Below are 16,889 nucleotides of genomic sequence, written 5' to 3'. Positions count from 1 at the left end.
CAGTCGAGATGGGGTCTTATCAAGGCTCAGTACAGAGTTACAATAACTTGCTTGTCTCTGCTCGTCAAGGTATTTTTCAACAACCAAGTGAGTTGATGAGCTGATTTAGCTACTTTTGCAATGTGCCCCCTAAACTTCATCTCCCTATCCACCAACACTCCCAAGTCCCTGGCCTCATCAATCTCCTGGAGTACAGTTCCACCAATGTGGTATACTGCTGCTAATCTTTTCACCCCAAAATGCATAACCTTACATTTTGTCACAGTGGTCCAAGAACAGAACCCTGCGGCACACCTAGTCACGGTCCGTCTTTTGGACTCTACTCCTGAATAAACTACTCTTTGATATCTCTCCATTAACCATCCACCTATCCATCTCACCAAACCTATATCCATTTCCATATGTTGTAGTTTACTGATTAGAATTCCATGTGGCATCCTGTCAAATGCCTTTGCTAGGTTCAGCAGTATCACTGTAAACCCATTACCCTTATCCAGTTCAGCCGTCACCTTGTTTTAAAACTTGAGCAAGTTACTGAGGCATGATCTACCCTTCACAAAGCCATGCTGTCGCCCGTACAGTATCTCATTTTCATCAATCCATTCCTGTATTTTTCCCTTGACTACTTTCTCCAAGACCTTGACAACGACTCCTGATATGCTGATCGGTCGGTAATTTGCAACCGTAGTCTTGGATCCTATGCAGTGAAACTATTTTCCCCTCTTTCCACATCTTCGGGACTAAACTAGACCCGAGACTCAGATTAAACAACATGGTCAAGAGCACTGATAATTCCTTAGCCTCTTCATGCAAGACCAGTGCTGGTATACCATCCAATCCCACAGATGTATTCACATTAAGGTTCTGTAATAGACTATTCACCTCCACTTCATTCATCACAATTCCCGTATAAACTAATGGTTCCTTCCTTTTTTCAATGTCACCACCTGGATGATATATTTTTGCAAAGTGCTCGCTCAGTAACTCCACTATATCGACTGATTCAGTGACCTCCTTACCATCGTCATTCCTTAAAATCATTTTGCTGTGTACAGTTTTTTCTTGCTTGCAGCATATTGAAAGAACTGTTTGGGATTCTCTTTAGCTTGCATAGCTAGTTTCCTTTCATAATCCACTTTTGATTTTTTTACCACACTCGTTACCCTTCTGGCCTGCACTTTATACCGTTCGTGTGCCTGCAGGTCACCCCCTTTCTTTAAATTCCCTCCACAGTTGTTTCTTTTTTTGCAGCTCAAGCTTAATGGTGTTATTCATCCATTTAACCCCTACTTGTTTTACTATTCAGACCCTAGGTATACAATCAGCCATAACCTCCTGTAAATGCTCCTTGACCACTTTCCATGCTCTATCGACATCCAGCCCTTGCAGTTGTACATGCCATGGCACTGATCCAAGCAATCTCCTAAGCTTGTCATACTTGCCAGCAAGGTAATTCCACATATACCCTGTCTCAATTGAAAAATCATAGTATTAATCCTACCTATATATAGGATTTTTAATTATTTAATATTGTCCTGTCTATGGAGATGATCTCTGTTCAACAATTATTTTTTTTAATTCCGAGTGTACCTATATATTTATTTATCACACAAGGGTTCACTCTGATTGGTGCAATGACTTCTTTTTTACTATTTCTTTCAGAATCCAAATAAATCACTGACTCAAGACCAAAATACAAAATAAATGCATTTAATATAACAAAAACAATATATATATACACTTCAAACAAATATTACATAACTAACTACAAATTAATTGGATCCAGGGCCTTTTTTAAAATAAACTTACACTTAAGACTAGACTAAACACTTTGTTTGCACAATGACACAATGTTCATAGTCAGTTTCTCTCTCTCTCTGTCAGTCTTTTCCGAAGGTATATGACTTTATTCTTCATTTTCACAGGATCCTTTCTCATCACTTATGTAGCACACATTAATTCTTCCTGACTCAATTCTGTCTCTTTTTAGTAGAAATAATTGTTAGATTCGACATCCTTAATACAGATGAAACTTTCTAATCAGAATTTTTTCGAACATTCCTTTAGAACGTAAATAGCAACTTCTTCTTTTATTCACTAATGTTTATTGACAGTCTTAACTCTTCCACTTTAAAAGAATTTACAGTTCTACGATTCCCTTTTTGGAACCTACTATAAATCTTTCAATTAGCGTTTACTCAAATATTACTTTTAAAACGCCTATAGCAATATTTCCCTTTTATTTATCAATACTTATTCCCTTTAAACTTCATAGTTTCACGATTCCTTTTTTGGAATGTACTATTAATCTCCGACTATCACATAAAAAAAACTCAATTTCCTAAGAATCTAAATGTCTGCCGGCCTGTGTTCTAATTTCCTTCCGAACACTCTTCTTGTTTATCTCCCGTTGCTTCAATACCGAACTTGTCAGCTGTCAATCGCACATCAAACTTCTCAGCGAGCATAAGCACTCCATGAAAGTGGCAAGCGAGAAACTAGGTATAATGTCTGACATGTTATTTCCGTTAGCATTATTTCCGTTGTGTTTTATGAAGACATTCAAGAGAATGTCTTCATAAAACACAACTTTTGATAATTTTAAATTACAATAAAATTCCTGTAAGTAATATAAATATCAAATCCAGTAAGTACATAAATTTTTAATTGCTTTACATATCATTTTTGACAAAACAATTTCAATAGCGGTCACATTGCAAGTGCCGACATGCGTGTTATGAAACTAAAACTAATAAACATTCTAACATAAACAATTTGTAAAAATATTCAGAATTTTAAATTATGATTATTTTTACAATACCAAGTACTATCCAACATTTGCACAGTATCTATCTTGCTTTGCTTTGAACACATTCACAGTCATGGTACCCACAACAGACTCTGCAACCTCTTCCACTCATTCGCCACTCTCCAACAAAAAATCTAGTTTTAATATCTTTGCTAACTATGCTCTTACTCAGTTTCCAAGGATGGCCCTAGTTCTCCCCCAAACCAGACCTGTTCTGAAAAATTTCCTCTGTATTAATCTTGTATAAACACTTCAGTAATTTTGATCAGAGCTATGGAATGAATCGTGAGATTCATTCCATAGCTCTGCTTGGTCACTTGCGTCTGGATCCTCTCCACCTCATCACCAAGAAACCCTGGTGCCTAGATCTGTGCATAGTAGTCAAGATGGGGTCTCTTATCAAGGCTCAATAAAGAGGACCAATAACCTGCTTGTCTCTGCTCGTGAAAGTATTCTTCAGTAACCAAGTGATCTGATGAGCTGCTTTAGACACTTTTGCTATGTACTCCCCTCCCTAAACTCCTTATCCACTAACACTCTCAGGTCTCTGGCTTCATCAATTTCCTGGAATACAGTTCCATCAATATGGTATACAACTGGTAATCTTTTCACTCCAAAATGCATAACCTTACCATCCATTCTCCTTTGCCCAGTTTACCAATCTATCAATATATATATATATATATATATATAAGGCAATTAATGTGAAGACATTAGCCTCTAGAATGGGAAATATGTCAGGATAGTGAAAGTACAGAGAATATAATGGAAGAAATGAGCAATAGCAGTTGAATATGAATGAGAATATGAAAGAAGTGGCTGAAGATAATCAAACTCTCCATCATGTCATATCCACAGGAATGAAAGACCTTTATGAACTATTCATTAAATATCTCAACTATATCTTCTGCAGCGGTGTTCTTATACCATTTTCTCCAATCAGTGTCATCCTTCCATAATCTTTTTTTTTTTTTTGCTGGCTACATATCAAAAGAACTCCCTAGGCTTCGTTAACTGACTGCTGCTGCTACTCATACTTCAGTTTTGCTACCCTTACCAACCAAATCACTCTCTTTGCCTGTTCTTTGTAATCCTCATGGAATTGATTATTACTACTCCTCTTATGTTGTCTCCATAATGCCTTTTTCCTTTTAATCACATGCTTAATCTCTTCATTCATCCATTTCTCGCCTACCTTATTTAACCTTCTGATCTTTGGAATACATTTAGACATTGCTTCTACCAGATAATTCTTGAATATCATCCACGCAGCATTGATCTCCTTTCCAGCCAACTCATTATTCCATGCTAAACCTGCAAGCTATCTCTTGAGCTTTTCATAATCACCAACCATGTAATTCCACATATATATCCTTTTCTTACAGAAGTCCTCATATGGTTGGCAACCACCCAGGTAATCACTTCATGATCACTCACCAACTGAAGGGTGATTTGACACCTCATTCAGAATAATATCATCCGATGAGATGATCAAATTCAAGACCTTAATCCTTGTTTGCCCTCTGTTACATGCTGCCTGAGGTAGTTGTCCCTCAAAAACTTAAACTCATTTTCTTTACTTTTATTTGCTATCTCATCATCCAAGTCTATATTGCCACAATTAAAATTGCTCATAATGATTACTTCTTATTTGCTAAGTAACTTGATTATACATTTCATGGTCAGTACCATCCACTACTGTTTACAATAGGAATGAACATAATATTTGTAGCTACAAGTGTTAAATGTTATGACCTACTGTCTCTACTGTCTTCCTGATTATTACACAGAACAGGGTGATTATACCCTGTTTTTTGTTTAATGATATGATAGTCTCTCCTTACTTTGTATACTTTCTCTTTTTTTAAAAAAAAAAGAAAAAAAAAAAGTTTCCTTTTTTTATGATTTTGTATTTTCAGATAATTTGCTCTCAATTATTCTCTTTCACTTAACAAAGTAATTTACTTAATATTCTCTCTGTTGCTTTGAAGGCACTGGTATATTCTACATGATTTACTAGTTTCTCATACTGTATTTACAGTATACACCCTCTCTACAAAAAGAAACCGAACTTTTCAAAAATAGAAGAAACTAGTGGTACCACCGGTTGTATCTTTTTTTGTTGTCAAAAGCAGTAACTTTCATTAGTGTTGTGTCAACTGTTTATGACATTTGTTTCATTAGAAGCAGAGTTATAGTGTCAAGAGTGACAGTGTGTTTTGACGAACGGTCAGAAAATGAGTTTCAAACAGAGAGCTGCGATTGACTTTTGTGTTAAACTTGGTAAAAGTTTTATTGAAATGCATCAAACGCTTCAAAAAGCATATGGTGATGAATGCTTATCCCATACTCAAGTTTACGAGTGGTTTAATAAGCGATTTCAAAGTGGTCGTGAGACACTTGAGGATGACAAAACGCCTGGCTGTCCAAAAACTGGACTGAGCGAAGTTAACATCCAAAAAGTGTGTGATTTCATCAAAGAAAACCCGAAATCGTCCATGAGATTGATTGTAGATGAATTGGGGATTCTAAAATCAACTGTGCACAACATTTTGACCAAGAGTTTGGGCCTTCGTAAATTGAATTCACGATTTGTTCCCCACAAGTTGACCGGCGACCAAAATATGTATTAAATTGAACACTGCAAGGACCTGATTAAGACCACTCATAAGGACTCAAACTTCCTTGAAACGATCGTTACTGGTGATGAAACGTGGTGTTTTGAGTATGAGCCCGAAATAAAGTGCCAGAGTGCTAAGTGGAGACCACCAGAATAGGGGCATCTGAAAAAAAGTTGCTTGGAGAAGTCAAAAGTAAAGACAAAGCTAATTTGTTTCTATGATTCCAAGGACATTATCCACAAACAATTTCGTTTCACTTGGCCAAACGGTCAATGTGAGTTTTATCTCGAAGTTTTGAAGCGATTGATAGTGAGAATTCGTTGCGTACAGCATGAATATCGTGATGCATGCAGCTGATCACTTTTACATGATAATGCACCATCTCATTGTTCGAACATTGTGAGACAGTTTTTGAGCAAAAACCAAGTTTGTGTGTTGGACCACTCGCCATATTCACCTGATTTAGTACCCTGTGACTTCTTTCTCTTCCCCCAACTTCATTTGCTGATGAAAGGAAAGCGACACGACACTATTGAAAATATTTAAGCAGCAGTAACCACAACCCTTAACAGTATCCCAAAAACCAATATAAAAAAACTCATTTATCGAATTAATTTACCATACCAAACACTGTATAAAAGCTGAGGGAGAGTATATTGATTGAAATAAATGATTGAATAATTATAATTGGCCTGCGTTTTATTTTCTATCAAAAGTTTGGTTTCTTTTCGGACAGAGGGTGTATCAGAAATTAGTGATTTCTTACATCTTAGTATTAAAAATGCACACAGGCCATGGAGCATATTGAAATTGATGAAGCCAGAGATTTGGAAGTGTTAGTGGATAAGGATTAAAGTTTGGGGGGGGGGTACGTAACAAAGTGACTAAAGCAGCTCATCAGATTACCTGGTTACTGAAGAATACTTTCACAAGCAGGTTATTGTTCCTCTTTATTGAGCCTTGATGAGACCCTATCTTGACTACTGCATGCAGATCTGGGTACCTGGATTTCTTGGCAATGAGGAGGAGGTGGAGAGCATCCAGAATTGATTGAACAAGATAGTAGTAGATCTACAGAATGAACCTTAGGAGAACAGGTTGAACATTTGTGGGTTACAGAAACTGGCAGATTCTGTGATCTGCATATCACCCCTTTTCTGCCTATCTGTAACCCACAGAAACTGTGGGTTACAGATAGGCAGAAAAGGGGTGATATGATTGAAACATACAAATTACTGAAGGGTTTTTATTATTATTATTATTATTATTATTATTATTAAACAAGACCTCATGGAGTCAAAGACTCATCTAGGAGGTCCTTTTATCTCACACACATCTCATCATACCGGGTCTTAAAGACATTCAAACTCCTTGCAGACACCACACTCTCAGGCAAGGCATTCCAATCATTCACAACTCTGCACGAAAAAAACCTGCCTCTCACTCCCCTACTCACACCCTCTTTATACAGTTTCCAGGCATGACCTCTGGTTCTCCCCTGATCTCCCACTATTCTCTGTAGAACTTCTCCACCATTGATCCTATAACAACCCCTTACCAACTTGTAGGTCTCTATCATATCTCCCCTCTTCTTTCTCTCCACTAGACTCTGCAAATTACATCTTTTCAATTTTCCTCATACTCGACATTCCAGAGGTCAGAAACTACCTTAGTCAGTCGCCTTTGGACCCTTTCCAACATCTCTTCATCCTTCTGAAAACCAGGTGACCAAATCTGGGCACAATAGTCCATGTGTGGCCTAATCAAAGCCTTATACAATGGAACAAGAATCTTCCTACTTCTACACGTCAGTGTCCTCCTCATCATTCCCAGAAGTCTTTGTGTTGTCTTCACAATTTTGGCGATGTGTCCCCTAAATTTTAGATCCTTATCCACTATCACTCCCAGATCTCTTATTTCCTCTACTTCCAACAATATATTCTTACCAAGCATAAATTCTGCATCCCATCTTTGTTTTCCAAATTTTAAAACCTTACATTTTGCAACATTGAACTCACATCCCCATTTGCTCGCCCAATCACTCAATTTATTCAAGTCTTCTTGCAAGACCACAACATCTTCACTACTCTTTATGGTCGTCTCAACTTTGCATCATCTGCAAACAACTGAATATCTCCATCCAAATCTTTGCCGATATCATTAATATACAAGTTAAATAGTAATGGCCCTAAAACAGATCCCTGAGGCACTCCACTAGTGACTTTCCTTTTCCTGGATATTGCACCCCCATACACAACTTGTTGATACCTATCAGATAGCCAGTCTCCAATCCAATGCACTACTCTAATATCCAACCCCATCTGCTCTAGTTTGACTGTCAACTTATCATGAGGTACTCTATCAAAAGCTTTTGCAAAATCCAAATATATTACTGTGTATCCTTCTCCTCTGTCCAAGGAAGCAGTCACTTTATTGTAATAAGTAAGTAGATTACTAAAACACGACCTCCCTTGAGCAAATCCATGCTGTCCATCAAAGATTATACCATTGTTGTCAACCCAACTCTGGATCCTAGTTCTCACAAGCTTCTCCAACAACTTAACCACAACACCTGACACACAGATAGGCCTATAGTTTGATGCTTGAGTTCGATCACCTCCTTTATGAAGTGGCACAATCTTGCCCTCCTTCCACTCTTTAGGGATTTGACCAAGTGCAAGACTCATATTAAAAAAATATGTCAAGGCAGGTGTCAACTCTCTGGCACATTCCTTCAGAATACGCGGTGATATATTATCAAGTCCCACAGCCTTATTTACATCTAGTTTACTCAACTCCCCCATACACTTCTTGCTCACCTACAGTCAGTCTCTCCTCCCCATCATCAACTGCTCTTAATCTCTCCATGAAGTCACATTCACAAGATTGAAAGATCTTTATGAACTGTTCATTAAGTATCTCCACCACACATTCTGCAACAGCTGTCTTTATACCATTTCCTCCAATCAATGTCATCCTTCCATAATCATTCTTTCTTTTGCTGGCTACATATCGAAAGAACTCCCTAGGATTCTTTTTAGCTTCATTAGCTAACTGCTGTTCATACCTCTCTTTAGCTACTCTCACCAACCAAGTCACTCTCCTTGCCTGGTCTTTGTAGAACTCATGAAATTGGTTACTTCCACTTCTCTTATGCTGCCTCCACAATGCCCTTTTTCTCTGTATTGCATGCTTAATCTCTTTATTCATCCATCTCACACCTAACTTATTTAACCTTCTCACCCGTGGTATACATTTAGACATTGCATCCACTAAATATTTTTTGAAAATCCCCCAAGCTGCATTGATCTCTTTTCCAGCTAACTCCTCATTCCATGCTACACCTGCAAGCTGTCTCCCGAGCTCTTCATAATCACCCCCCTTGTAGTTCCACATATACCCTTTTTTCACTGGGGTCCTTGCACTGCTGGCAACCACCCAAGTAATCACCTCATGGTCACTTTCACCAATTGGTGGATGATTTGATACCTCATTGATAATTACATCCTCCGATGAGATGACCAAATCCAAGACCCTTAATCCTCTTGTGTCCTCTGTTACATACTGTCTGAGGTAGTTATCCCTCAAAAACTCAAGAAACTCATTTTCTTTACTTCCAGTTGCTATCTCTTCATTCCAGTCTATATTGCCATAATTAAAATCACCCATAATGATCACCCTTTTCTTATTCATCCACATTACCAGGTCTATAACAACATCCCACCAAGTATTTGATTCTATTCACTTCTATCTCACACCATACTGCCTCAAAACCACTGGCCCCATTTCCCCTCTTGCATCTCTACCTTGTATGGACATAACTCTTTCTCTATCATCAATAGCACTCCCCCTCCCCCTTTTTACCCCTTCTATCCTCACGAAACACATCATACCTTTCCATCTCTATTCCTGTCAGGATGTCATCCTCATCTAACCATGTCTCACTTATTCCGACAATCTCTGGGTGCACAGTCGCAATTACACGATTTTTACACGATTAATTCAGAGGAAATTTTTCAGAACAGGTCTGAAGGTGGGAGAACTAGGGGCCATCCTTGGAAAGTTTATTACTGTAGTTATGTTTTTAGTGTTTGATCATTATGCTACATGTACCTTTAAAGCAGATGGAAGACTGCGCATTCTTGGTGGAACCATACTGAAAAAAGTGAAGGAAGCAAGAGATTTTGAGATGATGGTAGATAGATCGAAATTTTCATTTCATGGGACATATTTCTGAGTAAGATTGTAGTTAGCAAGGGTGTTAGAACTAGGTTTTTTTGCTTGGAGAGTAGTAAACAAGTGGAATAGGTTCCCAGAGTCTGTTGTGGGTGCCATGACTGTGATTGAGTTTAAAGCAAAGTATGATAGATACTGTGCAAATGTTGGATAGTGCTTGACACGACGTTTCGGGCCTCCCCCAGTGAGTCTAAGGACTCCGTGGAATAGCCTGCAATAGAAATAATAATATTATTTCTTATTTCCCTTTTAGGAAATAAAAAAAATATCATATTAAAGTTTATGTACTTTGGTATATATATATATATATATCTATTTGTATGACTTGAACTGAGGTTAAAATAAACACTTTATTTGCACAACTAGTTTCACCTAATGCTATTTAGCATTAGACGAAACTAGTCGTGCAAATAAAGTTTTTATTTTAACCTCGGTTCAAGCCATTCAGTATTATAGAATATATATGTGTATAATATTTAAAAGAAATAATATTTTAAAAAAAAGAAGTAAATATCAAAAATAGTTATAATAAATTTAGTTTAATCCTTTATCTAAGTGTAAGCAAACAAAGTTTGCGCCTGAAGTATCTTCAGAACTGAGGCAACTCGTGGTAAAGGTGGACCGAGCTCTCATAACTACTTGTTTTAGTATCTCCCATAATGCAAAGCACATCTCCTTGCAGACATGTATAATGCTATGCATTAAGGGAAGGGCCACTTCCCAGACTGGTTTCAACCTGTATTGAGGTCTCGTCAGTGGGAGCCAAACCCAGAGGTGGTTGATACTAAGGTGGAAGCAATGGAGAGGTCACATTTACCGATATGAGTTGCCAAAAGGTGTCTCACCTTATTATTAAATTACTCTGGTTTTAGAGAAAGATGTTTGAAGTTTTTTTTTCTGCACTTGGTTAGACTATAATAAATTTAGTTTAATCCTTTATCCAAGTGCAAGCAAACAAAGTTTGCTCCTGAAATATCTTCAGGACTTAGGCAACTCGTGATAAAGGTGGACCAAACTCTCATCACTCCTTGTCTCAGTATCTCCCATAATGCAAAGTACATCTCCTTGTGGACATGTAAAATGCTATGCATTAAGCGAAGGGCCACTACCCAGACCGGTTTCGACCTTTAATGTGGTCTCATCAGTGGGAGCCAGACACAGAGGTGGTGATACTAAGGTGGAAGCAATGGAGAGGTCATATTTACCTATACGAGTTGCCAAAAGGTGTCTCACCTTATTATGAAATTACTCTGGATTTAGAGAAAGATGTTTTTTTTGCACTTGGTTAGACTATAGTGGTAATGGCCCTTCCGTTAATGCATGGCATTATACATGTCCGCAAGGAGATGTGCTTTGCATTATGGGAGATGCTAAGACAAGTAGTTATGAGAGCTTGTTCCACCTTTACCATGAGTTGCCTCAGTCCTGGAGATACTTCAGGCACAAACTTTGTTTGCTTATGCTTAGATAAAGGATGAAACTAAATTTATTATAGGCTAACCAAGTGCAAAAAAAAAAACTTCAAACATCTTTCTCTAAATCCAGAGTAATTTAATAATAAGGTGAGGCACCTTTTGTTAACTCGTATAGGTAAATATCACCTCTCCATTGCTTCCACCTTTATCACCACTTCTGGCTCTGGCTCCCACTGACAAGACCTCAATAAAGGTCAAAACTAGTTGGAAGCTTGGGTGATGAATGGCAATGCTGTTGCCCATGAAGTTTTAACTGAGGCTTGGCTGTTGCTGTCACCCAGGTCCTGGGTGGGAGATAATGAATGGCAATGCTGTAGCCCATGAAGTTAACTGAGGCACGGATGTTGCTGTTACCCCTCAGATGAAAAATGAGCATATGAGCAGCTCTGCTCGGTGTTGAGGTGAGCCTGCCACGGGTAGACCCAACTGGTTCTGAGAGTTTTTCTCAGTGGTAGGATGAGCCTGTTACTGAGGGGAACAACTCTGAGTTTTTCGAGTTTGACCTGTACTTGAATGGTCAATAAAGGTTGAAACCGATCTGGGTAGTGGCCCCTTCTCTTAATACCAGGGGTGTACAGTGGTGTACCAGGGGTGAGCATTATACATGTCTGCAATGAGATGTGCTTTGCATTATATGAAATACTAAGACAAGTAGTGATGAGAGCTTGGTCCACCTTTACTACGAGTTGCCTCAGTCCTGAAGATACTTTAGGTTCAAAATTTGTTTCCCTACACTCGGATAAAGGATTAAACTAAATTTATTATAACTCTTTCTTTTACGGTTATACGGTGATCAGCATTCATATTTAAGAATTTAGGGACACAAAACACACTTTTTCTCGTGGAAAGCCTTAGACGTTGGTTATGCATTTTTTTACTAAATAATTTAAGGAAATTACAACATAAAGTAGGATATACATTAAAATAAATTTTAATATATTTCAATATTTCGGCAACGTCACAGTGCCATTTTCAAGGAACTTAAGAACAAGACACGTGCACGCAGGCATAACAAACAGTAAGTGAGGAAGAAGCAGGAAGCTATTATTTCTCCTAAAGTCCTGATGGTGCCCCCTAGCAGGCAATGTTGGTATTCTTGGGTGATTGGGCTGAAGGTCTTCTGATGTAGGTTTCCCAAATTTGAGGCAGTCTCATGCAGCCAAATTTGTTGAGGTTTGGATTGTTTCTTAGGGCTGAAGCTGATTCCATGAAAAGCCTTTCACATTTGTATTTACTACGGTGTATTATCATGGCTTTCTTCCACCGTATTCTATGGCAGGTATCCAGTGCATGGTCAGCAAGACCAGAGTGGCTGTATTGGTGAAACCGGATGTAGTCCTTGTTTTCTGAAATTCTGATATTTGCTGTCCTGCCTGTTTGGCCAAAGTAGGACAGCTTACAGCTGCAAGGGACCTGGTATACACCAGGTAGGTCGGGGGGGGGGTTGGTCTTTAGTAGAGTGGATAAGGGATAAAGAACAAAACACACTTGTTGAAATGATTATTTTACTAATTATTAATAAAATAACACTTGACGTTTTGACCCCTGTATCGAGGTCATCATCAGAAGGATACATGTATAGGAATCAACCACATGTTGTTGCACTCTATAAATGTAAATTAAATCTAATTTATTAACTGATCTTTTTCTTAGCCTGACCTCTAGTGATAAAAAAAAATGAACAAATTAAAAAAAAAAAATTTTAATTCAAAAATAAAATAAATAAAATAAATAAATGAAAACTACAATAAACTCTGCTAAAGTGTTCAGTACTAAGATTCTTCTGGAATTGTACAGTTCATATTGTTATACTACGATTTATCTTCTGGATTTGTACAGTTCAGGTTGCTATTGAATGTTCCAGTAAAAAAAACAAAAAAACTTCAAGTGGTCTTGTATTGAGATTTTTCTTTGTGGTTGCTATGAAGGTTGCAGATGGGTCCTCCACATTCTTGGAATGGTTAGACCATCATTTTTATTCAGATTTGGATTATGTTTGAGCATTTCACATGCCTCTTTGAATTTCCTCTCGAACCAGGTTTTGGTGTGGTGTAGGGACTTGGTACCTTTCCAATCAGTTCTGTGATATGTTTGCAGTGAATGGTCAGAAAGGCCGGTTTTTCCAAAATGGAGGTATTTAATATGTTGTTTGTGTTCATCCTTCCTAATTAGGATGATTCGCCCTGTTTCCCCTATGTATGGTATGTTACATGTGCATTGTATTTTGTACACCCCTGGGTGGGTTAGGTGTGGCAGAGGATCCTTGGAAGAGTCTTCAGGTTGCTATTGAATGCACTTGGTTCCTATACACATGTATCCTTCTGATGATGACCTCGATACAGGGGTTGAAACGTCAAGTGTTATTTTATTAATAATTAGTAAAATAATCATTTCAGCATGTGTGTTTTGTGTCTCTAAATTCTTAAATATAAATTTATTATAGTCTAAGTGCAAAAAAAAAAAAAAACTTCAAACATAACAAAAATAGTTTTTTTTATATTTCTCTAGCACATGGCAACTACTTTAATTGGTAAGCAGATTGTTGTATATACCTTGTTGTTTCCATATACTGATGATGTACTGTTAATTTCAGCAATGAAATATCTGTGCGTTTCATTGAAGTTTATTACTGTAGTGATGTTTTTAGTGTTTGATCATTATGCTACATGTACCTTTAAAGTAGATGGAAGACTGCACATTCTTGGTGGAAAACCATACTGAAAAAAGTGAAGGAAGCAAGAGATTTTGAGATGATGGTAGATAGATAGAAATTTTGATTTCATGGAACATATTACAAAGGTTGTGAAGATAACCAGATTGCTGCAATATTGAGGAGGACATGGACCAGCAGTGATAAGAGTATGATAGTTTGTTGGTGTAAGCCTAGGTCAAGCCACATCTGGATTACTCTGTTCAAATCTGGTGACCTGAATTTAACGGAGATGAAGTAACTATAGAGAGGGTGCATAACAAAAAGGAAAGAGACGACTAACAAAAATTATATTGAAACTGCAAAACATTAATTATGAGGATAAGACTGAAGGCATGTAACTTATAGAGTCTGGAGGAAAGGAGATGAAAAGGTGATATGATTGAGAAATTTATGCTGTTAGAGGTGTTTGTCAGATTGACACTGGGAAGATTTTTTCATTTTTTATTCCACATGAACAAGTGGTAATGAATAAAGATACAGAGCATCCCTAAAAGTTGTAAAAGGATGTAGTGAGTAAGATCATAAGGAGTAAATGTTTAGTATGGAAAGTGATAGGAGCATGAAAGGCATTGCTTAAGAAGGTAGTGGTAGTGCAGACAGTGAAGAGGTCTAAGGAATGACGTGTTGTCTAAGGTAAGCCTTCCACGATGAGCCATGATTCCATGAGATCCATAATAATGATGATGAGAATTAAAATAACAATAAATTTTATGGGATTCATAACAATTATTTTAGCTTATTTAATTATTATTATTACATAACACTCCAGGGAGTCCAAAGACTCATCGATGGAGGGCACCTACTCCACCACTCAATCCACCATCTACAACTACGTTCATCATCATCATCTACACCAATGCCATCTACCGCTGACCACCACCACTAGTATTTTCACAGACAATCGCAAACATCCATGCCCATGGAGGGATTCGAACCCGCATCCTTTTGGCTGGAGAGCAGATACGCTAACCACTCGGCCAACCAGGCCAGCAAGGTTAATTCATTAATTGGTAAAAAAAGCATTGGAGAATACCAGGTTTCTCCCTTTCTGATATATACTTTGTTTCTTTGTTTCTTCCTGCCAAATGCCTGGCATTTGGCAAGCATTCTAAATTCTGAACTGCTGCTTAAAGGAGACGATGTGATAGACTCTCCCTCATCTCTACTATCATATTATATATCACTACTTCTACACCACTTGATGTGTAAATAGCGATCTTAAGTGGCATTTTAATGATAGTTCAATATTACACATTGATAAATTCAAGGTTTTTTTATAGTGATTGAAGAATATAATATTATTTTTTTAAAGACTGCTCTCTTGATAAGATATATTTCTATTGGTGTGATTACTGCAGTATTATTTTTATATGCACATAAAGATTGCATATTTAATATTGAGTTGTATTTATTTTCATAATTCACATTTCTTTCCATTTGTACTTTGCTGTAATCTGATTGGCAAGTTTAATTATTATCATCTGTATTTACTAATGTAACCATGTTGTATAACTAAATTTAATATATATATGCATTTTTTTATAAATAAGCTAAAGTATACATTTAAAATAATGTGTTAATAATATTAATTAGGTTCATCCCCTCAGTGGGCCTGTTGAGGGTGGTACTCTAGTCTCAATTGAAGGTAGCAACCTTGGCACAAGCATAGATGAAATTAAAAATAAAATTACTATTGGAGGGATCCCTTGTGTTCCAGTGAACTATAGCATTTCTGTAAGGTAAAATGTGCATATTATATATTCTGTTCAAGTTAAATCATTTATAGCATAAAGAAAAAAATATATATATATGTGCCTCTTACCCATAAAAGGGTAAGTGGCATAAACTTATAATGCATTAGTACCATTGGTGGGTTAAGATCCCCCCCCCCTTATTTTCATTAATTATTATTTTTTTTGGCATTTTAAAATTATTTTTATGTAGTCCAGAAATCCTGCTCTAGAGACCAAACATAACTTTTTCACGCCAGTTCATGCCTCTAATAAGCAGGGCAATTGTCTCACACCAGGTGGAAATTTATCTATCTCCCACCTAAGATATTTTCAAATATCTCAGTAGTGTGTTGGAGGATGAAGAGAATGTTAAAGACCTACACATAGATTTAGTCTCAGGTAGTTTAGTAGATGGAGATGGTTAGTCTGATGACCATGATTATGTGTGTGTGAATGACAATTGAAGGCAGAATGTATGGAGAGAGAGAGAGAAATAGAACTGCTGAGAAAGGAGATGGAAGGAATGAAGACTAAGTTGAGGAGGGTGAAGTTGAAGATCTTGGAAGGATAGAGAGGTTGGCTAGTGTGAGAGGAACAGGAATAGGTGTAAGAGAACATCATCAGAGAGCAAGGAAGAGAGAAAGGCAAGACAGTGGAAGAGAGGAAATTGCAGAAAAACAAGAGAATGTGGAAGCAAGGGATAGAGAGGTGAGTGGGAGAGAAAGGAGAGAGAGAGAGAGAGTGAGTGATTGCAAGCTGTTAGAGTCAGGGATGCAAGTGAGAGAAGGAAGAATGAATCTATTTGGAGCATCATGTATGGCGATTCGATGATTTGGGATGTGCAGAGTAGAGTGCCAGAGGAGTGCTTGTTTGGTGTGTATGTGGCAATGGTAGTGTGTGGCAATGGCAGTGAAGAGGAGTAAAAGTATGGAGGAGATGATAATATGGTTGGGATGAATGACCTGAGAGGTAGTGTAAATCATGTAGCACGAGATTTGAGGGTGATGTTAGACAGTGCAACAGAAAATGTGTCCAAGGAAAGATGGTGAGCTTGTTTGCCCTGGTATGATAATGCAGAGTAGGAGAGAAGAGCAGTGATGATGGATGAGATAATAGTGAGAATTTGAAGGAAAAGGGGTCTGGAATATGTGGATGCATGGAGTATGTTTGAGGATGTAAGGGAGCTGTATGCAAGAGACAGATTGCATTTGAATGCAGGAGGATGCAGACATTTGGAGCAACTGTTTTTTTTTATTATTATTATTGTTATTATTATTATTATGTAACACCTCCAGGGAGTCC

At 37.5% G+C, this 16,889-nt stretch overlaps 1 protein-coding gene across 1 annotated transcript in view; it reads left to right on the top strand.

Annotated features, from left to right (window-relative positions):
• The window catches only part of LOC150109208 (plexin-B-like), a 792,153-nt gene that overhangs the window by 489,694 nt on the left and 285,570 nt on the right, over positions 1–16,889 (top strand). The window contains exon 17 of the mRNA XM_090406262.1: positions 15,448–15,593. Coding sequence (XP_090262388.1) covers positions 15,448–15,593 — 146 coding nt within the window. The remainder of the gene's footprint in view (positions 1–15,447; positions 15,594–16,889) is intronic.

Source organism: Typopeltis vanoorti, chromosome 2 (genome assembly GCF_054136105.1).
Source record: "Typopeltis vanoorti isolate ZY-2024b chromosome 2, IOZ_Tvanoo_1.0, whole genome shotgun sequence".
NCBI classification, from domain to species: Eukaryota; Metazoa; Arthropoda; class Arachnida; order Uropygi; family Thelyphonidae; genus Typopeltis; species Typopeltis vanoorti.
The sequence above is the reverse complement of the archived record's forward strand: the minus strand, read 5'-3'. Positions and strand labels throughout refer to the sequence as shown.